We start from the raw sequence: 26,160 nt of genomic DNA, 5'->3' as shown, positions 1-26,160 counted from the left end.
ATCTGGAAACCTAAGCTTACTGGAAATAAACGTAAGTGCTTTACTCACCCAAATCAACAACTTTCGAGAGAAAAAAATGTAGATTAACATTCAGTGCTTGTTTGACTTGTAAAAAAAAGTTTGAATCCGATGCGCTTTATAGTGTGAAAAATATCTATTTACAGCACTGTGTTTGGACCTGTAAATACTACAGTAATTAAGGAAATGTAACACTGCAGACTTTACTGTTTATAAAATATCTGGATATGTGTGGACGGGCCTGATAAAATACTTTGTCTTTGGGGCTATTATTTATTATTTACTATTTGTCCAATATTTTAATAATATTTGATTTTAAAAACAGGTTTCAGACCCAAAACCTTCTTAAAACTATGGTTAAACTCGGTATGTCGGATATTGTCCAGCAGAAAGTGGATTGCATGACATTTGGCTGTTTTAATGAGAGCACATTAACTTTTTTCTGCTGCCCTGCCTGGGATTCTGTGTACTAGACTGGCTAAACTAATACAACATGTGGCCGTGATGCTATAGCATTAGCATCAGATATTTTAGAAAGTGGAAAATCCGCCAAGCACACAACATTAGCCTAATCATAAAGGAAAGCAAACAAAAATACTGTAGAATAGCTTTGATGGCACTTAACACAAATATAACCTCACCCAGCTGGAATTTCAATGTTGGATTTGGTGTTGATTTCAAATTGAATCAACGTTGACATGGCAACATTGTTTCAACATCGCAGTCTCAACCTTTAATAAACCATAACTCACATTTGGATGCTCAAAATTGTATGGACCATACATAATAAAGAAAAATTAACAATTTTATTTGTATTCTCTCTCTCTCTAGGAAGTAGGAACTGTACAACTACAAACAAAACAATAAATAGTGTTAACAGTAAACTTACATCACTTTAGTAAAGCTGAATATAAAGAATGTTAACCACCACCACCAATCTGACTGAACATTTGATCTTAAAAACACAACAGTAAAACAAATAGAACATGAACATTCCCCAGGGTATGGTGAAGATTTGGTGCCAAATTAAAAAGCAATTACTGCAAATGGAAGTAAAAAACACCTTTTCTTCCCTCCATAATTTTTCTTCCCTTCATAATTGTATGGTGATGAAATGTAAAATACTAATTGAAAAGGCAGAAGGTTGAGGACATTATGTTGTTTCAACATGTGCACAACCATTAAATATTAAATGTTGTTTAAACCCAGCTGGCTGCCAACGTCAATACAAGTCAATTTCAGGCTGAATGTTGGTCATCACTTCTAATACTGCTAAGTGCCTGCAGAAAACGTTGCTTTAACTTTACATCATCGGTCCATAAACTATAAGGGGATGTTAAATAAAGGTTGTTTACAGATGTTTTTCCATCATCAACATTAAATTATGTAATTATCTAAAAAAGCTACGCAGCTAATATGACTAAAGTAATGTCTTTTGTTGTTTCAATGTTGAAACAATGTTGAATCAACATTTAATGTTAAAGGGTTGTGTTAATGTTAAAAATTTAATGTTGAATCAACATAATGTCCTCAACCTTCTGCCTTTTGAATCAGCATTTTCATCACCATATCATTTCTAAAAAACGGTTGGTTGGAGGAATGAAACTGTTTTACTTCTATTTGCAGTAACTGCTTTTTAATTTAACACTATGTTCATGTTTTAACAGTTTTACTGTTTTAGTGTTTTTGAGATCAGATGTTGAATCAGATTGGTAGTGGTGGGTAACTTTCGTTATACTCAGATTTACCACAGTGATGTAAGTTTATTGTCAACAGATTTTCTAATTTTAGTGAGCAATGATTTATTGGTTGAACATATGACGTTGAAACAACATTGCTATCAACGTTGATTCACTTTTCAAAATCAACAGTTGATTCAACGTTGATTCAACCATAACATCAACGCTGATTCAACGTTGATTCAATGTTTATTTAACGTTGAAATGCCTGCTGGGAAGTAATGTCTTTTGTTGTTTCAATGTTGAAACAATGTTGAATCAACATTTAATGTTAAATGGTTGTGTTAACGTTTTAATGTTAAATCAAAATAATGTCCTCAACCTTCTGCCTTTTGAGCATTTTACATTCATCACCATATAATTTCTAAAAATGGTTGGATGGAGGAATGAAACAGTGTTTTACTCCTATTTGCAGAAACTGCTTTTTAGTTTGACACCATGATCATGATCTGTTTAATTTTACTGTTTTAGTGTTTTTGAGAACAGATGTTGAATCAGATTGGTAGTGGATAACTTTGGTGGTGTGTAACTTTCTTTATACTCAGATTTACTGCAGTGATGTGAGTTTCTCGTTAACACTGTTTTAACCATAGAAATTTCTCATTTCTCATCTCATTTTGAGCTATGATTTATTAAAGGTTCAACGTATAACGTTGAAACAACGTTGCTATATCAACATTGATTCACTTTTCAAAATCAACGTTGATTCAACGTTGAAATGCCAGCTGGGTAACGTTTATGCAATGTTCTTTGCTATTTGTAACGTCACTCAAACCGCGCGCACGGTGCGAATTCTCTCGCGGGGATTGAGCGATTTTTTCCTGCATTTAACAAATGAAACGGCGCGCACGCGCCCGCGCTTCACCCAATCAATAGCGGTAGAGCGGTGCACGCGGAGCTCCGGGGAGCGGCCGGGTCTCCTCGCGCGGGTCAGCGGAGTGAAGACTGAAGGGAAGCGGCTCGGGCTGTTTATCTGATGCGGGGGGGAGCTGGGGGTCGAGCAGAGCGGCAGGTCTGAATCAGTGAAACGGATATCGACCCTCACACAGCCCACCTAGCTTGTCTGACTGAGGACCCCCGCGGCGCTACGGGCTGCACGAGCTCCAGAAGAGCAGAACCACCCGAGACCGAGCGGTTTAATACGGTGTGTTAAAGTCCTGAGAGCTCTGAGGAGGGGGAGGAGAGATGTGTCCGTGTGTTTCAGTCAGTGGACGAGGTGAATGAAGCCCCCCGGAGCTGAACACATCTGGAGAGAGACGCTGAGGTGAGTCTGTGCACGTGCTGATGGATTCACTTGGTTTCGGACGATTTTGAAGAAGAAAAAGTGAACGTTGTGGCGAAGAAAACAAAAGTAGAACTAAACGAAGAGGAAAGAAAAAGAAACAGAGGTGGAGCTTCTACGAGCCCCCTTTCCCCTCCCACCCTCCCCTTCAGTTCATTCAAGATTCAATATTCAGTGTAGCTTTATTATCATAACTAAAATAAAAACAACAGTGCCTTACAGTAAATACAAAAATATAGTGTCTCACAAACTATTATACTTTTTTTATGGGGCAATACTGAAGACAGCACCGTTTCAAGGCATCTGGGGGCCCCAAGCAAAATATTTTTGTTCATTAATAGCACTGACCACTAGGCAGGTAGCTTAATTAAACATAACCTATATATTCTGTAGCTAGGCCACCTGCTGCTAAATTACACCATTTGTACACATTTGACACATATGCCTAATTTATCTAATGTAAATTATCACTTACAGCTGTCTTGTTTTTTCTTTTCTTTCTGATGGATAACTTTGCTTTGTGTTTGCTAAAGTTGTATATTTTGCCAGCTGCATGAATCACGAACCTGACTGTCTGACTGGCCCCTTGAGGTGGATTCCGATAACAGTGTTGTTGGACCTTCTTGTTTGTTGGACCTTCAGTTTCTTGTTGCATTCACTTAATAACCAACCTTTGTCTGGGACCCCAGGCCAGCTCGGGACCCCAGGCAGTTGATTTAGTTTGCTTGCCTTGTTGCTTGCCTGACTGAAGATATGACACTTTGATACAATGTAAAGTAGTCAGTATATAGCTTGTATAACAGTGTGTAAATTTGATTTGCATTTACAACAACTCAACAAACAGCCATTATTATTGAAACTGCTGGTAACATATAAGTGAAAATTGTGCTCAAATACACATTTTCCTTCCTCAGTGTCATATGACTCCTTGGTGTCCTGAGAGGTCTCATGTGTAAATGAGGAGCACATGTGTCAAATTTGGTGTTATCCCTCTTGCACTCTCTCATACTGGTCACTGGAAGTACCTCATGGCAAAGAACTCGCTGAGTATCTGAAATATACTTTATTGTCCTACATAAAGATGGCATTGGCTGTAAGAAGATTGAACACTGAAACTGAGATGCAGGGTGATGGTGAAGACCATACAGGAGTTTAACAGGACAGGTTCCATTTAGACCTGGCCTCGTCATGGTTGAACAAAGATGTTGAGTGCACAGCATCATATCTAGATCTTGGAATTTGAAAATAGAATGAGTTGAAATTGAAAATGAGTGCTGCTAGCATTGCTGCAGAGGTGGGACATCAGCTTGCAGTGCTCAGACCATACGCCACACACTGAATCAAATCAAAGACAAGCAGACAAAAGACATAGATTATTGAAAGCATGTCCTATTTAAAAATACTTATATTTCACAAGCCAGAGGTAGCTATGAATAGTCTCAACCCATCTAAACGCCCATCCAGTCAGAAGTTGCCACAAAAAAGTACCAGCACTGATTTTAGCTTCTGAAGATTTTCCTGTGTTGCATAAATCGGAACAGCACTGGTAACCAGTGTGTCTTTTAGCATAACGGGAGAGTTTATAGCACCAAATTATGTCCTAGAATCAGGTATTTGGTGATCTTGGCTCATGAGAAATCCATATTAAATACTTTAGATTTTTACCAAGGAAAATAGGAAACTAAATGCCAATATTACATTTGTATATATATATATATATATATATATATATATATATATATATATATATATATATATATATATATATATTGTATTACACAGTATTTGTTTTTTTTTATATACTACATTTGTTATTTAGACATTGCTCCCTATTATTTGTCCCAGCCCACCCGAATGTAGCATATTACATATAATATATAATATAAACACACATACACAAATACTGTGTATCTTCTTTCTGTAACTGGGTTGCTGTTGCCAATCCCTTTGAGAAATACAGTAACATTCTATGATTTTAAACTAAACTGGGTGTCCATATTAATCTGATAGGGGGCATTCTTTTTCCCTTATATTTGATGACAGACTGTTAAAAAGAGCTGTTTGCTGCTGTCCTCCAGCAGCTCTGCTGTGTTATGTTCTAACACCTACACAGTAGTGCTTCTCATTGGTCGGGAACCAATTGGTCTGGAAGCACAGTCAATGATGTTGAGAAATGCCTCATCCTGTGTGCACAATGGCATGCGACTATTACACACATGTCACCACAAATTTGACTCTTGTGGGTATGCAGTGTATCAGTATCGCAGGGTAGCATGCTGGCTAATCTATAAAGCTACCCGTCCAATACTTTTTTCCATGCTTAATTTTTCATTAAATTTTCCTGTTTATGTGCAATGATGCATCATGATAAACAGGAAAAGATGAAACAGCAGTTATGAGCGTCTCTAACACATTAAGCACTACACTGTTGGGAATATGACCGAAATAAGGTATAAAACTTAAGTTATTTCTAGAGGTTTGTCACCAAATCGTGGCTAAATCATACAACTGAGCATTCTCACATATATTGTCCTACATAGTCGAGTTTCTCAGTCCAACACAACCAGCTAAAGTTATTGTTGTCTCACACCTAAAAGTGTGGACCAGAGTCAGAGTTTTTACGTTGTGCACATTTGGTTCAGTTTGTTTTTGGCCTCACACTGCAGTTTACTGGGCAGATGGAAGAACTTTGCTACATTCTGTTGTCATCTCCTCTCCTCTGTGATCTTTACTTATCTAATATTGTTTGGTTTATAGAAGCGCGTGGGTCGGAGGGTTGCATTTTACCAATTTGTTGAGTTGCCTTTCCAAGCGATATGCCAAACTCTGCCTCCTCAGCAGAAATAGCAAAACAGATTTATGGTGTCACATCAATGTCAAAAGTGGAGGGCACAAAAATAAAAGTTGGGGTGCAAAAATTCCAGGTGAAAAAATTAACCAGCGTGTTTTAACATTTTGTGTGTGTAACTTAACTTCTTGTATTTTTGCGCCCTCGCCTTTTGACATTGATGTGACGCCATACAGATTACCCTCAGATTCCTTTTAATTTTTTTTTTTGTTTATAAATAAGGGTTAATTTACAGTCACAGTAGATACACAGTAGAGTCACAATCATAAGCTGTTGGACTTTGTTGGACTTGGACATCCGAAGAGGAGTCGGATTTTGGTACAACACAAGCTTTTTTTCTCTTTCTTCTTCTCCTTTGACTATCAATCGCCTCAACTCCCTGTAATTGTTACGAAAATCTGAAGCAACCGCGAAATAGTTTTCACACTGGAGACAAAGTGTCATGTTTCAGTTGATCTGGACCAAGAACACCTGTTTGGTCAGCTGGATCGTGGTCTGGAGCACTGTTTATACCTGCTATTTTTAGTTTAGACCAAATGCAACCTAAGTATTCATCTATCAGTCAGTTTATTTAGCCGTCCTGTTGCTGCATAATGATGACTTTCATCAAACCTGGATGTATGTAAACTGGAGAGAGCTGGGAATTTCTTTTGAAAGCAAATAGACGATAAACAGTTACAATGAGACATGCACATCATTTATAGTTCTAGCATGTATTTAAATGATCAGTGTGTGTAGGTGTGTGTATATGTCATATGTACTGAGGCTACTGATGATGTCATACTCATACGTCCTATGCATTGTGTTTGACTACAGCTGTGTAGTTTATTTTGTATGAAGTATATCATGTTATATATTTCTGTAGGAATATAAATGAGTTATATAAATAATAGTTATTTTTTTATTTCACTCTACTCTCTGTATCTCTCTCTCATTCTGTATCTCGCTCTCTCTCTCACACACACTCTCTCTCTCTCTCTCGCTCTCTCTCTCGTGTCTCCAGTGACTCGGTAGCACTGCGTTATTTTACAGCAGCGCGCGCGCGCGAGAGGGAGCTGTACGAGGACGTGCTTCGCGTTCTAGGCTGCTCGTGCACACGCCCCGAGCTCGTATTAAACCTGTGTATGAACAGATCTCGTCACTGTAAGGTGTGTGTCTCTCTTCAGAGCGGCTGTGTGGAGTGATGAGCGCTGAAGCTCGCCGCGCGAGGAGCTTCTCCATCATCGCGACGCCGAGCAACATGGTGAGCAGCGCGCGCTGCGCCTCCAAGCCCAGCTGCTCCCCGGAATACAGCCCGCGACACGCAGGTGAGACGAGCGCGCGCCTGCCTCAATGCCTCAAAGCTTGAATGCCTGCCTCCATGCATGCATTTTTTGTCATACTGCAACACACACTCACATACACACACTCACATACGCTCACACATCGAAACGAGCGCGTGTGCACGCGCCGTGGACAGGGAAACGGCTTGCGTGCGTGCGAGCGTACGTGATGCTCGGTAACTCGTCAGTCAGTCACCCTTCTTATTGTTCTCGGTTTAGCTAAATGCATGCATGTGTAGCTAAATGCATGCAAGCGTTGTGAGGCAATGGAAGGCATGTACGCTCAGGATGCGGTGCAGTTAGCTAGCACAAGGCGCGCGCAGCCAAACGGGCTGTTGTTGGTGGTGCACAGCGTGCACGCTCGCGCTGTCTCATGAATGCTAATTCACTCGCTGCTGCTGCTGCCATGATAGTGCATCGTTCAAGGCTGTGCTCAGGGGTTTTGATGCCAGTAGGCTACAGAGCTCTGATGTTGCCTGATGTTGTGTCCTGAAGCTCCACAGGCTACTGGCTATTATAGCTGCACACGAGGTGACTGGGGAACGCTCGAGCCACAGTTAATGCTTCTCTCCCTCACTCTTTTTTTAGGCTGTCAAATGGCATTGCTTCATTTCTTCTGACAAGGACTTGACTGTTAGGAAACACTGCTTGTACAGACGCTGCTGGGGTTCCATTTTGTGCCATGTTAGAGGCCCACTGTCTTTTTTCCCCAGCCAACAATTGTTGGTTCACAGAACGTTCTGAGCACGTTAGAACATTATGGGAACAGATCATTCTTGGTTGCCCTGTGCTTCCTCAGGGAAAATGGTCTTTATGGGAGTAAAATGTTTTCTTTTGTTTATGCGTTGTAGTTCCCCTAACATTGACCTTACATTAGAAACCTTTAGAGTACCTTAAAGTAACATTCAGGAAACATTTTCTTGTAGTTAGGGATAATTAAACACACCATGTAAGATCATAAACATCCTCTCATAATCACACTTCATTTTATAGCACTACCTATGCAAAGCATGGCGTAAACAGCTCGCTGTTCATTTTACCCTTTTCTCTAACATTGAAACATAAGAAAAACATCCAAAATATTACTGAAAGGTTAGATAATATATATGATAGATATGGGAAAAAGCCCTAATGCAACCTGTAGCTAACATTTTGTGCTAGTTATTTTGCTTATAAAACCAAAATAGAATGTTAGGATTTATGGTCCCCAGAAGGTTATTGGAAGCAGAGAGAGCATTGCCATGGTTTCCAACATTATGTTATGGTTTTCACATAGACAATTCCCAAAAGGGAACCAAAATTCAACATTTCCTGAACATACTGCATTAGCTTGGCCTCCCTCGCTTTTTTCTTGTCTTTTTTTTTCCCTCCCTCGCCTCTCTTCCTCTAGCTGTGGCCGTGTGATGGGCAGCATGTTGGGCCTGACAGCTGCTGCCATCAGCTTCTGTCCAGAGAAGGGACTGACACCGCTCTCGCGTCCGTCCATTCTTCCTTCTCAACTGAGTCGGAGGGAGATGAGAGAGAGGAGGGATTGCGAATGGAGGGAGAAGAGAAAAACGAGCGGACCTGTGTGATGATAGTGGTGGTAGCAGTAGTGGTGGTGTTGTTGTCGTTGTCATTGGCGCCTCATGTGCTTGGCATGGGCCAGGAGGCGCGAGCTTGAAAGCAGGGCCAAGAGATGCAAGACAAGCAAATGGACATGGATACTTTGTCTGTCGTTTCATCTCATCTCATTTCATCTCTTTTTCTCTCTCTCTCTTTCTCTCTCTCTCTCTTTCTTTCTCGCTGTTGCACGCGCTCTTTCACTCCGCTGCAGAGCTATTCTGAGAGAGCAGCTTCTTCCCACACACTGACCGGGAATGACAGAGAAAACGAGAGAGATGTTGACTCGGTGTTCAGTGAGCACACCATGGCTGCTGCTGAAGCCTACATGCCTTTAAGGCGTGTAAAAGTGTGTGCAAAGTGTTTGTGTGTATGTGTGTGTTATCCGGTGTGTGAGTGTGCGCGTGTGTACTCATCAGCAGGGCATCCGCAGATGCACAGGCGTGTGGGGAATGCTCAGTTCAGTTTGTGCACAGATGTAGGCGCCCGCTTTTTTTTTTTTTTGTCCCACAGGCTGGGGCTCGGAGGGGCCCTGTCTCTCTGCTTTACGTCATTGGGCAGGCCAGGCATCGCCGATGGCGACGGCCACCGCCAGCCACAGCACAGGAGCAGGCGGCTCAGTCTGTGGAGTTCAGTTCAGAAGGATGGTCAGGAGGAGCCAGGGCTGTCAGGGGCCATTTTTAAAGAGTGTAGCCGTGTGTGTTTTTGCCCTTTTACACCCCCGCCCCCCTTTTTTTCTCCTGCAAGGGTCGTCAGCCACAAAACCCCCCTCCTCCCTTCGTCTCTCAGCATGGATCCCTCTCTCCGGCCTGCCAACCCCCTACTCCCCACACATCTGTGCCTTTGTCACTCCCCACCCTCCTCTTCCTCTCTCCGCTCTCTCTTCTCTGAATGTATTGTTGCCGCATCATCTCAGCAACGATGCTTCATTTTGAAGGCGTGGAGGTTTTGAAGCCTACGTGATTTCTATCTTTGAGTCCATGCACTCCGCTGACCCTAGCTGGATGTTCCTCTCAGCGAGTTGGTGTTTTGCATCAGTTGAGCCAACATGGCTTGTTGTGTAAGCGCAGAGTCTGAAGCTTATGCGATGGCAGAAAACTGTTACTCATCATTAAGATGGCTTTAGCATATGACTCAATATGTGAGACAGCCGAGGTCACACTACCATGTGCTTAAAATATGGAGTGTTCATATTCAGTGCGCAATTTGCATGTTGTTGATCATGAATGAACGTGAGGGTGATTCACGTTCGTATGACGGCTTCACATGAAGAAATGCTTTGCCCTTAAGCTGCGCAAAACACACAGTGGTTAGACCTTAAGTCAACAGCTATAGAATTGTTTATTGATTTCATTAATTCATATGGGCAGGTTTGTAAAGTGATATGTTCTGCTTGAAGTGTGCCATTGATTTTGGTAAGCGTAGTTGCAGGTATAGTTACGCTGCGAGTCCAAAGAGTAACTGGAATGACGTTTATTGCAATGACAAAGTCAAATGGGGCTAAAAAAAGGCACAATGATTGCATTTACATGTATTCAATAAATTGATCATAATCAGCTTTCTGCAGTTATCTAATTATTTAAGTGGTCCTGTAAATCTGATTATGGCCAAGAAATTCAAGTGGTCATGAAAAACAGCTTACAGCCGTTTCCTAGACCTGACTAAGACTTAGAAATCAAGTTTTAAATTTTTAAGAGATTAATTTTAGCTCAGTATATGTATGTATACACATTTTTTTTCTTTGTCTCTGCATGCATGCAAACAAAAATAAAAAAAGATGATTTGCAGCTTTGCAGGAAGATAGAGAAAACTTGTAGAAGAACAGTGGTGTGTTCTGTTAGAAATCATAAAAAGAAGAAGATCCAGATTGCGTAGTAAAGTGGGTTCATCTTAAAAAAAAAAAGCCACAGCAGGAAGTTTAATGTTTATGTCACATTCTATGCTATGACTTGTGGTAGTGCTTAGGAATAAGGCAGATATAAAGGGTTTAGAGTTAGTTGTTTACCAAAATGGCTCACTCACACATCATAATATAAAGTCCAGATCCAGTGCCGTTAATAAAATGTATTGTCTACCCATTATGATGCACAGAAGATAAAGAAGCTTAACATTTCTGTGTTAATTGAGAACTCTAATCAGAACTACAAAGGTTCACTCAGTGCCAATCCATATCTGGGCGTACACACATTCACATCCAGGGCAATTTAGAATAATAAAATTCACCTGATCTCCTTGTTTTTGGCTGGTGGGAGGAAACCGGGAGTCCCTGGAGGAAACCAGATCTTAAAGCAACATATGTTGCTTTCAAGCCTTTCAGGGACATCCATGCATTTTTCAAAAAAGACTACGCAAAGCACATACTGCACACACTGCAGAGCCATGCCGAAGAAGAGGGCATGGGAACTGGACTGGCCTGCTCACAGTCCTGATCTGTCTCTAATAAAGAATGTGTGGAGAATTTAGAAAAAAAATGTGACAGTGACAATCCTGTATTGTTGCACATGTTAAGATTTTGTTGTGTTTGCAGGAGGATTGGGGCAAAATAACACCTGAAACACTTAAAAACTAAGTTTCCTCAGAGCCTAAATTGATGTGAGATACTATTGATACTAGAAAAGTATCTCAATATTTCATACTTTACTATTTTCATTGAAAACGGTAAAATATCCAATTTATTTAGCACCAATAGTTTAACCTAATTGGCACCAATAATTGCACACTGTTGTCTTCTCAGTTTAATAACGCAATCGTTTTTTTAACAATCAGCATAAACCATATATATGGCTAGAAAGAAATTCTACCACGTCATCTCTTTGTTGAGGATCTGTGATTAAACCATTGTGGAAAACACTCAATATTAAGTGCTCCTTCAAAGTAACTTTCTGTGAGGTGTTTACTGCTTTATTTCTCAAGTTTTTAGTCACAAACATGCATTAGGAAGTATAATTCAGTATCTGGGGTGAGCTCTTTGCTGCTCTGAGTTTCCCCTCGACTGTGTATACAAGAGGACAGAGTGTGATATCAAAGCATTGGCTTGTAAACAATGTTTCGAATCATTGATTCGAATTTGCACTCTATTTGTGAACTGAATCACTTAATAATTTGAATGTATAGTACCAAATGAAATAAGGCCAAAACATGACATATTATTTTGGTATTTAACTAATATGGTTATTTTTTATTCAGTATGTCCATTTGTCAGCTAGTCAGCGATTATGCCTTTAATTATTTTAAAATAAAAAACAACTGAACATAGGATTTAAATGGCCAGACGATGTTTAAAAGTGGAAAGTACTACCCCTCTCCCATTGCATTTCTGTCCCCAGCAGTGTTACAAATTAATGATTAGTTGACACTGAAACCTGGATTTGACAAATTTTCAACACTCATCATTGTCGATTATATCGACTTAACGTTACAGCTCTTACAGGAATCTGGGTTTATACTGCGATTAAACAGAAGACAAAATAAATGTAAGAAGTTTTTTATTTGCATTTTCCATACTGTCCCAACCTTTTCAGATTTGGGGTTGAACATTTATCAAATGTATCAAATTTGATGGTTTGAGTGTCAGTTTAAATTCAATTAATCAGGTCACTCATCCTTTTAAAAACATCTGCTACCAAGAACAGCTCATGCATGATCCATCATAAAAACATGAGCTCTCTGGCACATCTTGCTTGACAGTAGAGAGAGAGAGCTGTAATTTTTGATGTATGAATGTTCAGTTATTTGTAGTGAGCCCAAGTGTAACACCTTTCAGAACAGTCTAAACTAAAGAAGTTCACACCAAAGGAGGTCATTCCCACACAAAGTCATCACTCCTGTCCGCACACCTTCAATCATGGCAGTTTTTTTATCACACTGTTCCTCAGTAGCTCTCAGTATTGTTTAAATCTAGTGTTCTCCATGACATCATCTTAACTTCCACAGTTCCACACTGTGGATAGATTCCATTTGTCTGTTTGTCCATTTGGGAAATTAAGCCATTTTTTGGTTCTTCACCACAAAATAAGGGATTAGTTCCATTAAAAACATCCAAAATAGCTTAGAAACAGAACTCCAGTGGACAATAAGTGTACATCTGAGCATGTCTGTACTGCAACTGTGTATTAGCTATACACACAAGTGCAAATTCAACCATTTTCCAGACCTTATTGGCTTCAGATACTAAACCCTCATTTTCCAAAAAACAGATTATGTGTAGATTAGGATTACTCAGTGGTAATATATCTGTGGAAAATCCCCTTTTGGTCTCAGAATAATACCTGGAATTTAACTTCACTGATGCAAGTGGTTCATTCATAAAATAGTTTCTCTGTTCCTGCACTGGCTGCCAGCTTTGTGAGAAGTGCTTGAGGTTAAAAGATGTTTGGGGATTTGCTGGGAAAGAAGATGAAGGGAATGTGTTGTAGATGGCATGTGTGAAAGCTTGCCAGTGCCTCAGAAAGGAAGCAGTCCAAAGTCCTCCCAAATCTTTTGAAATCATCATCCAAACATATTTTTTCACCATTTAGCCAAATATGATAGCCTGATAGTGTCAGCAGTAAAAGCTGCTGTTCTGAGACTGCATGTTTGTTAATCACTATTTAAGTATTGACCTCTGCAGTAAAACGTCACAGAGGGCATTGATATGCTAGAGCCCCTTAATCAATGCTCTGAGCATCTTTACCAATCACAGACATCCCATAATGGATTGGTTTTAGCATTTCAATAAGATGTTTTGTCGATATCATGTACTGTATATTCTTTACAATTCCTGCAGTGGTGGAATGTGTGCTAACTTGTTAGCTGGGTAGCCACGCAAATAAATACCCATACGACAAGCTGTTGAATTAAAAAGCTGATATGCAGCTTGCAGTTTTTGGTAATACTTCTCTAAAGATGGAATGGGTGCTAATTTGTTAGCTAGGTAATTCTGTTCATTCCTGTTGCCTTTTCAGTAAGATCAGATTGTATAATGTTCCACAGGAAAACAGAAATATCATGAAAAACACATGAAAAGATAAAGTCTAAGTAACACCTATCGAGTAGTATTTAACAGAACACCCCTTGCTAAATTAAGGGCTCAAGTTTGTTAATTTGGAGCCTTTTCTCCCTTGGTTTGGTTTGTTTTCACACAGGCCCAATTCTAAATGCACCAAGTTGCGCCCCAGCAAAGCATGTGAGCATATTGTCTCTTTTGATTGCTCAAAGCTGTCTGGAGTGGGAGTTAGAAAGTAAATATAGCTATAAGGTTCTGTGTTCCAGACCAACATGTGTTTTTGTGCAGTGTAAAGATGCTTTAAAAAAGCATAAAATTTGCAGCTGCAATTGCAAACACATTGATTTCAATGGGATGCGTGGTGTGAATGTCCATGAGTTGTGCAGGTGTGAGCGACGGGCACTGCACATACAGCGTTCAGTGTGAGAACAACTTAGCATGAATAAGCAGCAGTTAAAAGGAGTAAAAAAAGCAATAAAAGGAGTAAGTATATTTAATAGTTGGGTTGAATTGAGACTGGGTCACATTTTGACCACAAACAAAAGTTCATTTGGAACCGGATTAAGACCACATCCTCTCGCTGGTCTCGGTATGGTGGTTTTGCTGCAATTACTGTATTTACACCTGCTGAAACAAACTACACCAAGAGTGCAGTCAATCCAGAGTCGGATTTACCCAGACAAAATAGAGCTGGTGTAAAAACTCCCCAAACTACGCTTATTTTTTTTTACTAGTCATAATGATCATTGAATTTATCTACAAACAGAAGATATATTTTATTGAGGTGCTGGTGTTTGTCTTCTCAATTAAGATGGCTAATTTAAGTATATTTTATCTCTGACCATCTCATGAAATAAGGTCCCAAACATAGCGGGAAGAAACAAAAAAAATTGTGGTTGAATTCCAAGAATAGCCTATAGCCTGTTAATTAAGTAGTGAAATAGGGAACTTCAAATACTCAATGTGTTTCCATGTATATTGCCTACATTTGTTAAACAACACCAACCCACTGTCTTCATCTGTCCATCGCTGGACTTTTTTTGTAGCTTGTATTTATCTTGTCATTTTATGTTGCTATCTTGCTATCTAATGTCTCATTGTTTGTTAAGTGTCAGTGTGGGAAACTTGTACATGTAAAATTTGTTTAATCAATCTTTCCACATATTGGCAACTGCATACTATTTGCATATAATATGCATATACTTACTGCATGTACCTTTTCATTTCACATGCATGTGTTAAGTTTTTGGCCAAATACGTCAAATAGTCTTTGAAAATACATTTTACTGCATCCGTCATGAAGCCGTTTCCTTTTTTGTTTACCAAAAAAAAACACTTAGAATGTACCAATGCACATGCATGGTGTGGGCATGTGGTGTAACTAAAAACAGGCTATATAAAGGATTCTATTTTAATAAACTGATCTCAAGTGGTCTGCTGCGCCAAAGGCCATTTTGTGTGGCTTTTCGCATAACAGCATAATCTGCGCATTTCTTTAAAATGTCATATTTTCAGAAGCTTGAACTATAGGAAACAAACTTGATTACACTTTTTCCCAAAGCAGACATGTGGATCTAAGTGACCCTAGCGAACAAGCCAATAGCACCACTTTATTGAACACCACTGTTCTGATGATTTTTCTTTAAAATGATCCAAATATGTTTGAAACAATCTCTAAAAAACATTTAATTTCTGCATTTTTTATTGTATTATTTTTTTCCTACTTTGCTTAGAGAACCATTTTCTGTCTGACATAAATATGTAAATATATGTTGTTCAATAAAAAAAACACCCCAATCTAAAAACGCACTTATTTCACAAAGTCAAATGTGGTTAGAAAGCAACAGTAGAAGAGGAGCTTTTGTAGAAACTGGCTCATAGATAGAAACAGTGGTGGCATAAACACAAAAAGGTACAGTCCACATTAACTAACCACACTATTTTATTTTCCCAGTGGTGTGAACTTGTCTTCTTCGTCCTCAGTTACGTCACTTTGGCTGTGTACCCTATGGCATGTCCAGCCTGTGCCCCTTCTTTATCATTTGTGCAACACTCAATGCAAAAAGTGTAATCTGGCTCTTAATTTCAGTGTCAAATAGGAACAATGTTTGTAGAGTGATAAAAGTTAATTAATAAAGATAACTTACTCCCTTAAGATTAATTTCTGTAATTAAAAAGTGCATTATAGTGTTTTGTAATAATTACTCCTAATGAAATGTTAGAATTTCTTCTCAAACTGCCAAAAAAATGTTTTAATGTGTTAATGCTGTCAGTTTAGCTCTTGCCATATCCACTCAGGTTCAGTTCTGCCGCTATGGGTGCGACACCTGCCTTATGCAGCACTGCGTTCAGAGCAAGAAAACTGTTAATATAAATAAAAATAAACCAAGTACTCTTATACCTGTTGTTAATAATGGTTAGCTTTGTACAAAACAACCACAGTAAAACAGGGCAGTTTATTATAGATTTTCTTTCTTTTTTACTTTCCACACTTGCATTAATATTTTTTGTGCACACAATAGATTGTTAGACATCTGTATGCTTAGAAAAATCCAGTCATGTGACTTTTAGTTTTTTTTCATTATTATTCTGGCAGGTTGTATATTGCTGTTTCTCTGTGTGTGTGTGGGGGTGTGTGTGTGTGCGTGCATATGCCAAGACTGTAAGAAAGAGATCACATTTTGATTACGATATACACCGCTGAAGTTTTGTTCTCTTTATGCAGATAGAGATCCTAATATAGTCAGGGCTCTAACACATTAGTTTTCTAACCCAGGCAAAAATGAACATCTCCAAACTCAATGTGTTTTGTGCTAAAAATGCTTAAACCATTTTTGTGAAAATGTTGTAAATTTAGGGTCCAGTTGCAGTTATAGTGTGCTTGTAAACATTCATATTCCAACTTTTTTACAACTTCATAATTCCAAGGATTCAGCTGTATTGGAAAATTATACATAGGAAATTATACAACATTTTCACACAGGGGCAGCAATTGTAATTTCTATCAAGCAAAAAAGTAGAAATTCCATGCAGCTCCATATATGGGTATGATGCCAACTATAAATTTATGTTTGACTTCTAACTTCTTTCTGTGATAGAAACAGAGCAATGTTTTCTTATTTGTCTGTTTTTTTGTAGTCCCTCCCCCCCAAAATCAGTGTAAAATATTTCTCCATATTTTTAAAAGTCTGAAACTAAGGGCGGTCCTTATTTTTATTTCTACATACAGTAGATGATGAAGGGATGCAATATCTATGGATCTTCATTAACTTCCAAAATAAAATATAAAATATATAAAAAATGGAAATGACACAAAATATCAATGAATCAATTTTTGATTGGCAGGAATTTTGTTTGTTTGGATACAATTTATTTATGTTAAGTGGTCCTGACTCACAGAAAATGTTTCTGTTTTAAGGTATGTAATTTATTCAGTTGTTTATTTCAGTTTAGATTTTATTTTATTTTTTATTTCTATTATATTTTTTTAAATAGTGGTATTTATGTTATTTTGAATGATGAAGTATACCTGCGATCTGTTGATGTAGCTAAAGGCGACGTGTACCCCTGTTTTTTGGGTCTATATAGTAGTATTGGCTGGTGATACTATTAATTGGAACATGTCATTATTCATTGTTGTTATTATATACTTAATATTCAGTTTTTAATGCTCTAAGTATTTTAAAGTGGAAGTAAATGTCTTACAGAAAGAAAACAGAACGTAACAGAACGTAATGAAAAAATGTCTATAGCAGAAACATTAGGGATTACTTTGTTCTTTTATTCGGTTGTAACATAGAACAGGTATTATATCTATAATATAGTTAATAATATTATATATATATAACTGTATCAGAGCATTTTATGATATTGTGACTAGCATGCTAGTTACCTTGCTAGCTTTAAGCTGTAGCGAGTTCAAGATAGAGCCAATAATAGAAAATAGAAAAATAATTTGAATATAAACTTTGTAAAGCCTGTAAAGCACTTCCATGAGGTTAGGGTTGTTAAGCTACATGATTTAGCTATGTAGCTAAAGTGTAAACATAAAAGCTAACTACTTAATTATTCAAGCAAGAACAAGTACCTTTGTATTTTGTTCACATTTCATATTATTTAACAATGCAGCTGTGATTTGCTTGGATCCGCATTTTATTCTGGGTGAATAAAGAAATTTGTGTGCTTGTTATGTCTTAGCTTGGAAGTTAAGCTAGCTGAGCAGAAGATAGCTAACCGGCTAATGTAGTCTGCTGTGTGGTACACAGCCTACTGGGGAGTTGGAAATAATTGTCTCTTTTCTTAGACCTGAATAGATTTAATGGCTCTGGGCAGTAGTGAAAGCAGTCACTAAGATAATGAGGGAGCAAAGAAAAAAGAGCAGCTCTAATGTTTAGAATGAGCTGTTAAAGAATGAGCTGTTAAAGAATGAGCTACACTGTTATTACAGCAGTTAAGGTTTGATTGTGCTTGGTCCTGATGCAGAACTTTGTTTGTCTCCTTTTGACACTTTATCTCTTAGCTTTGCCTTTATTGCGTTTTTTGCTTAATTTCATATTTAAAGTTGTATGTGCCTGTTTTTCTAGGGGGACAATAAGTGAACAAATCCTCTACATAGTCTTCTGTGCATTTTAATGGACAATTACTAATTATTCTCTGAATTTTTCACACTGTAAGGCGCAGTGGCACTATCAATAAATGTCTATTTTCTGGTCTATTTTCATACATAAGGTCCGCTGTATTATAAGGGGCATTATGCAACACTAGTAAAGAACAGGAGTGTCATCATATTTTCCTTCTAATTCAACAGGTCTCACCGCTGGGTCTCAACCTGTCATTCTTAAAAACAAACTTTTTTTTTTTTTAAGTCAAACGAGTGCTGTAAGTTAATCTACACAGATTTCTCTCCTGAAAACTGTTTATGTGAAGAGTAAAGAGCTTCTGTTTATTTACAGTAAGCTTAGATTTCCAGATTTCCACTAAGGCTGGGTGCAGCAACATTAGCATTAGCAGCTAACTGCTAGCGCTAGATAGAACTAAACTGGAATTCGTTTATAACGCTGCACTTCAGCAAAGTGGCTTTACTGCTCCTTACAACCTGACTGGTAAAAATCATACGTAAGGCACACTGGATTATAGTGCTGGACGATATGGCCAAAATTTATATCACGATATATTCCTTAAATTTCGGTTGATACGATATAATTTCGATATTGATATAAATAATTTGAAGGCCTCAGAAAACTGCTAAGAAGCCCTGCAATCCCTGCAGCACTGCGAATTTAAATTATTATATAACTGTGTATTTGCAGTTTTTGTATTGCTGGCATCAGATACCCTCATTATATGCACATCTATCTATCTATCTATCGATCGATCGATCGATCGACCGACCGACCGACCGACCGACCGACCGACCGACCGACCGACCGACCGAACCCACCGACCGACCCACCCACCCACCCACCTATCTATCTATCTATCTATCTAATGGAAATCTGTACCTACTACTGTCTGAAAATTTAATTTAAGACATTGAAACCTCCTTTCACAAAAACGGTAATACTTTAGAAATAAAAGTAGTCAAAATAAATGAATGCTCAATATTATTTGCATATAGCAAAATAATAACATGACATCCCTGTCAAACATAAGCCTATATAACTATTACCAATAAAAATAACTTTAAATTACAACAGAGGCAGAGCTTTTTATTCTTTGTGAACAAATTTAACAGATTAAAACAAGTGTTTCAACTAGGATATAGAATACAATGAGCCTTTATATACATAAAAGCAACAAGATTTTCCCGTCAAATAAACAAACCTACAGGCTTTATCAACTATGAATAACTTAGTTACAACATAAGCTATAAAAGTGCTTCAGTCAGTATAAGAAAAATATTGTATGTAGTGGAGTTGCTTGAAGTGGTGGAACAGATTAGATGTATTAACATTACCGCTGCTGGTGGGCTGCACTCTCCGGCACAATTTGCAGCAAAGCGGCAAGGGAGCGGACCCGCGGCCGGTCTCGAGGACCCGCGGCCGAGCGAGCGGACCCGCGGCCGGCCTCGAGGACCCGGGGCCGACCGAATCGAGTCTACCTTAGCCTTGGATCCGCTCGTCCCGGCTCCGTTTGGCTCCAGCGCGAGACATATGTGCTGCGTAGCGAAGCGGACCCGAGCCTAGCCATTTTAACCTAGCCTTGCCTAGCCTAGCCTATTTGGCTACGTGCCTGTGTGGTTACGTCATCACGCACTGACGTAGCCCAGCTACGGGGGCTGAATGTGTTGAGCTCTGCGGCGAGCTGACGCCAGTAAAAAAAACGCCTGTCCGTGATTCTAATACATATCGATATACCACAAAACTGATATCACCGTTATTGAAACATTTCTTATCGCGATAAATACCGATATCGAATTATTGTCCAGGCCTACTGGATTCTAAGGTGCACTGTCGATTATTGTGAAAATGAAAAAAAATATTTTAAGTGCACCTTATAGTGTGAAATATACGGTAATGTATTGAGAAACATAACTTTTGGCATGTATAATTATTTAAGAATGTATGTTTTTTTTAATTCACAAATTTTCAAAAGTTAATTTGTTTTGAGTTGATAGTTTTATTTGTTTTGTATTTTTCGTTTAATTTGATTCAAGTCAAGAGACTCATGATTTAACATTCTCATGAAATTTTGATCAAAATTTGAATGAGGGAAAAATATGCGTGCAGGATCCTTGTTGCATAATGTGCTGATGAGCCCAGAGGTGGGAAGAGTGTGGTGCATCACCATGCTGGAATGGGTCAACAACACATGCTGGAGTGGGTTGTCGATTGGTACAACTTGTTTGCAAACTGTAGTGTTCATAATACAAAATGGAATGCCCGTTTTACATGAAGCACAGCACATTTCCACAGAGCACATGGGTGCATTTCAGAGCTGTTTGTCTGAAAAATTATGCTGTAGTTAGTGTTAATTTTTTTAGTACTGTTTTTTAATGAATATATATTTATATATATTTTTATATATATATATATATATATATATATATATATATATATATATATATATATATATATATTTTTTTTTTTTTTTTTTTTTTTTTACAGTTTTTAAAGTTTGGTGTTTTTTCAACAACATATCCCACAAATGTCGCACAGTGACAAAACACCGTCTTCCTCTGAGCCACCATCATTTTATAAATTGAGATTAAAAGATGTCAGAAATTTGGTCAAATGTTTTGTTGTTTTAGTCCTTTTCCTTCCAAACAACAGAATGTGTGTAAAGAAAGAAAGAGAGGAAAAATGAATGTATGTGACTCATTCTATTTCCACACTGCAGAGAGAGAGGAAAGGAGGAGGAGGGGTAGAAGAGACAACAGGACTACAGTTACCATAGCAATACTTGTAAATCCACTACAATTCCTGCAATACTCCAAAAAGCTTTACTTACTGATAGATTACAGCTTTAGTAAGGTTTACCGGTGGAAGTAGCATTTGTGGGTTGTAGTTATAGGTGTTGCATTTACAGTGTGGATGTTTTATCTGTAGCTTACCATGTGTTCTCTGTGCGTCTGAGGGCATTTTGACACCTGTAGTTCGTTTCTCTGGTCAGAATCAGTTGATGAGTTCATTTACGTAAAGCGTTTTCTCTCTTGGTTTGTTGCAGCACGTTTTCTTTTGATTGGTCAGAGCTGTCTGGCGCGGGTGCAGGAAAGTAAATATAGATAGAAGGTTTTGTGTTCCAGACCAGCGAGTATATCTGTGCAGTGTAAAGCTGCTTTAATACTGAATTTGCAGCTGTAAATTCGAACACAGTGTTTTCAGTGGGATGTGCAGTGCAGATGTCTGTGTAGTAAGCGGAGCAGCAGGGCCTTGAGCAGTGAATGCTGCACATACCGTGTTCAGTGTGTAAACAGCTTAGCATGGAGCAGCAGAGCAAGCATTTATTCCTAGCTGTGGTAATTATCTAGTCAATTAATCAGGTTAAACCCTGCCTGAACAGCAGTTTGTCTCAAACCTGAGGAGCTTATTTAAGTTGGGTCAGATCGAGAACAGATTATATTCTCACCACAAATGAACCACTTTAGAGATATTTAGCCCTTTCTATTAATGAATGACAAAGTATTAAATATTCTGTCTATATATAAAATTCTCAGAATTATTTAGAAATGTGATTTTTATTAATTGTGAACTTTCTGTCTCCTTTCAGTGAGAATCCAAGATTAACAAAGGAACACAGAAGCCAAGAGGAACTAGCTGAACCAGCCATCAGTGTGGATGAGGATGACTGCAGCTGCAGCCAGGAAGAAAAGTCTTTGTTTTTTAATGAGGTTGAAACAGCGTACGGTTTTGTTTTTCTTTTTATGAGCCAGGGGCTTTTTGCAAAGGATGTTGATTTGCACGGATTGAAGTATTTGTCTTCTTGCTCTTCTTTCCTCTTATAAAGTGCAACCAAAACCAGTGCCAAACATTAACTGTGCCAAGCAGAAGCAAAAAAGAAAAAAATCAACTGTAATTTTGAGATCCTTTTTCATCATTTAATCGTAATTGTCAAAAATATTGAATCATTTTCATTGCATTTCACATCTACCTTTTTTCTTTCTTTTTTAAAAATAAGTGATTATTCTACCAGAACGGTGCAAATTGTAGTGAAGACAAAAGTATTTAAGTGGCCGAAGATATTTTCAGATGTTTTTTTGTTAAAAAAAAAAAGTTGCTGCTCCAAGAATTAGGGAGAATAGTGCATTACTGGTTCAAAGTGCTTTATTTAAGGGTGTTAGCAGCGCATTAGCCTGTGTGCTAGCACGCTCTCACACTGGGAGGAATTGCCCTGGACTGATTGATCGATGGATGGTTGGGCTTGATGGATGGCTCGCACAAGCCTCATTAACCTCCCCAAAGTGACCTGCTGCTAATTTTATCATTTAGTCAACTGTCCCCCTCAATAACAAGTCCTCATCTGTGTCCGCTTCTTCATATGACCTCTGGGTCATTCTAAGCGTGTGCTTTTTCACGAGAACTTTTTCTTGGGAGAACGTCCCTCTCATTTTCTTCTCTGATCTCTGCGCACTGTGCACATTTAGAACGAAGCCCATACGAGTCTTTTTTTGGCTCTGAAAAAAAAAGAATTTCACTAAAGCCATAGGCCCCATAGCCATGCTAAAGTCAAAATCTTTTTTGTCATTGCAGAAGCCATAATCTTCATAGCCATGCTAATGCTAAGATCCCTGTCATCGCAGTTAAGATTGTGTTCTGCAAATATGATGAATATGAAGTTGCTTTAGAAGAAGCACAGGATCGCAAGAAAATATTCAGGGTTCCTTTAGAGACCAGTGGTGGCACGGGTGCATTATTGCCATATTTACCAGCACGCAATCTGTGGCTTTAATCTGTTTACAAGTAATCTGTTAAATTTTCTGCTTTGTTTTCACGATTGGAAGAAGCGAAAGTACTCCTCAGTACACAGAACAGATTAATTGATTTGGCTGCGCGGGTCAATACTGTGTCTGTTTGTTGCCCTCCACGTGTTCTATATTGACGAATGAATCCCACCTCGTTCATGTCTGTTCAGAGGGCACAGTCGCGTTGTCCTGCCAGAGCTGGGCCTAAGCCCCCGTTCGTTTTATTTTGTTGGGCCGAGTTGAACCCAGAACAGAGACATTCACGGAAACGAGTCCAACACACCTAGACCCTTCAGCAGGCAACCCCTCGGCCTTCCCTCGCACCCAACCTCGCCAGGCCATCTTCTGTGCCATCCCTGACATCCATACAAGCATGCACACAGTCCTCCTCTGACTTTTTGTGAAGTCAGGAACTAATACATGCTGCTTGGTACCTTTTACAAGTACCCTGACCGACTCGACTCTCCTCAAGCCTTTGTGAAGAGCTGTCGTCTTGTTGTATCGCCTTTAGAAAAGAGATCCGATCTTCCTTCGTTTTGAATTTCAGAATTATCATTTTGCCGTCACTTCCTTTGAGGTTATGTTCTTGCTGTACACTCCTACAATTTCCTGTAGCCTCAATAACTTACTAAACACAGAGGTTGTATTTTTGTATGCACATAGACCGAGAAATTAACCTGCTGTTGTGATCAGTTGGACTGTGGAATCAGACGCCCAAGAATCTAGAGGCTAAAAAGCTCTTTTATTTATTTATTTATTTATTGAATTATTTATTTATTGTTTTGTAAATTTAATTGACAAATACGTCAGCCCACTCAGATTTGTTTACAACGTATCATATTTCAGAGCTGCCACAAATCGTTTACAGTTCGAAGCTAAAAGAGCTAAAAACCATACAGTAAGAGATTTTTACTGAAGTTTATATCATTTCTTTCATTGAGATCTTTTTAAGTTTGAGTAGTTGTGTAGAGCAACTAAAGTGCCAACTAGGAGCAAGAACCTATCCAAAAAATAGGAATAAAGTAAAAGTAGACTTCGAGATATCAAGTTTACACTCGAAGAGAAATGTTTACATTTCCTACGTAAGGTGGACAGTTTGTCAGTGTAGTAGTTCATTTAGAGAGGTTTAAATAAAACAAACCAGATTTAAAACGCAAGTTAACCTGTTACCTTGATGTGCATTAGTGATGCTTTTAACGTTTACAGTGTTAGCATGTTTCTTTAGTGTATGAAATTTGTCCTCAACAAAGCATTCAGTTTGTTTATCTTGATCATTCCCAGATTTTTTACCGAACATTCCATCAAAGTTATTTATAAATATTTTAATGCCAAAATCTCTGTATGTCTGTAAAGCATGCCCATACCCACACTAAGTTTCGCCAAGTGTAAAGCTGAACGCTGAGTGGAAACTGTTTAAATGTAAACTTTGTGTGCATTTCTTTTTTTCATAGTAACATGTTTACACCATCAACCTGAAATTGCAAATTTAGATGTGCATTTTGCATATTGAATACCTTGCATACCAGTGTATGCTCATTTAAATGGAAAATAACTTCTTGCCTATATCGCATACATTGTCACAGTGACGCTTAACTTTTGATAGACTTTTCCTCAGTAAAAGAAGTGAAGCAGTCTTTTGTAGGTCTGAGAACTCTTTTGTACAAAAGTGAACATCGTTTTTCTTTAATAACAAAAAAAGACGAGCCCCAGCATCAAAATGCCATCTGCTGCCATCATGTTTTTTTTCCTCCTATTGGACCACGTGGTTTCCACAGTGGCTATTACCTCACAACAGCACTCAGCCAACAGTGGGCCACTGCTGCTTCTGTTGAAACGCCGGGGCAAGGAGACCCCGCCCCCTCCGCTGAAGGGACAAGAAAAGCAGGCAGCGGCCATGGCGGTGGAACCCGAGGCGGCTGAGATCCCCCCATTGCCTCTTCCCCAGATTATGCTCCCACGCAATGTGACAGCTGATGCCCTGAAGCCCCCGCTGGGGGCAGCGCAAGTGGCACCTCCACCTCGTCGACTTGTGGACGTCGACGTGTGCCGGGGCTACTATGACGTAATGGGCCAGTTTGACAACACCTTTAACTGTACAAAGGGCACGTACATCTACTGCTGTGGCACTTGCCACTACCGCTTCTGCTGTGAGCATCAGCGCAACCGCTTGGACCAGGATTCCTGCACCAATTACAACTCACCTGTCTGGGCCAACACACAGGTGCCCGTCACCCAGGCTCCGAGCCGTTCAGACCCAGATTTCGACCCGCTGCAGCAGCAGAATAACAACACAGCTTATGTCATCGGAGGTGTCATCTCTTTCACGCTGGCTGTAGCCATTGGGGTCAAGGTTGCTTGTGCCAAGATCTCCCGGAGACCCAGGAACCGAGACATTAACATGCCTAGGTGAGTAAAATGTATATATTGCATGTATGTGACGTGCAAGTGTGTATCAACTAATCTTTGTTTTATTATGTCTAGACTGAACTGCTTGGCGGTCAGTAACAGGCTCCTCATTCAGGGCCCTGTTTTAGCAATCTATAGGCGAACTGTCAACTTCGCACCTCACAGCTTGATTTAGGGCGTGTCAGTGTGCCTTTCTATTGAAACAGCGGGAAAATACTAATTGTCTCAATTAATAATCATGAGTGTGTTTTGGACTTAATGTGAAATAAACCAATCAGAGTGTCTCTTGCCTTTCCTTTTAGAGCCAGGTGTGCTTTTACTTTGGCGGACTATTGCTATCTTATCAGTGCAGCACTTCTGTGCTTCTCAGCATAGAAAACTGACCTGCTCATTCCCACTGTGAAGGTGCACGAGAAGGTCATTTATGGGAACCGCAATGTTATTTTAATGTTATTTGACTGTTTTCAGGGTTTTAATCAGTCAGTGATGCACCTGTATTTCCCATTACCAAGATAGCAATATGCAGAAATTTACTTGAACACAGCTCACTCCCAGACCA

General features: G+C 39.0%; 1 protein-coding gene across 4 annotated transcripts in view; it reads left to right on the top strand.

Annotated features, from left to right (window-relative positions):
• The first annotated feature begins 2,714 nt into the window (after window positions 1–2,714).
• shisa7b (shisa family member 7) overlaps window positions 2,715–26,160 on the top strand; it is a 37,889-nt gene continuing 14,443 nt past the window's right edge. The window contains exons 1-3 of one of the 4 annotated variants that reach the window (XM_015608123.3): window positions 2,715–3,021; window positions 7,054–7,194; window positions 22,004–25,601. In XM_015608123.3, the coding sequence (XP_015463609.2) occupies window positions 24,913–25,601 (689 nt within the window). In that variant the 5' untranslated portion in view covers window positions 2,715–3,021; window positions 7,054–7,194; window positions 22,004–24,912. Of the gene's footprint in view, window positions 3,022–6,904; window positions 7,195–22,003; window positions 25,602–26,160 lie in introns of those variants that run through there. The other 3 variants (XM_022666137.2, XM_007258238.4, XM_007258240.4) reach the window with 3 other exon arrangements.

This window comes from Astyanax mexicanus, chromosome 3 (assembly GCF_023375975.1).
Source record: "Astyanax mexicanus isolate ESR-SI-001 chromosome 3, AstMex3_surface, whole genome shotgun sequence".
NCBI lineage: Eukaryota > Metazoa > Chordata > Actinopteri > Characiformes > Acestrorhamphidae > Astyanax > Astyanax mexicanus.
This window is presented reverse-complemented; position numbering and strand designations above follow the sequence as displayed.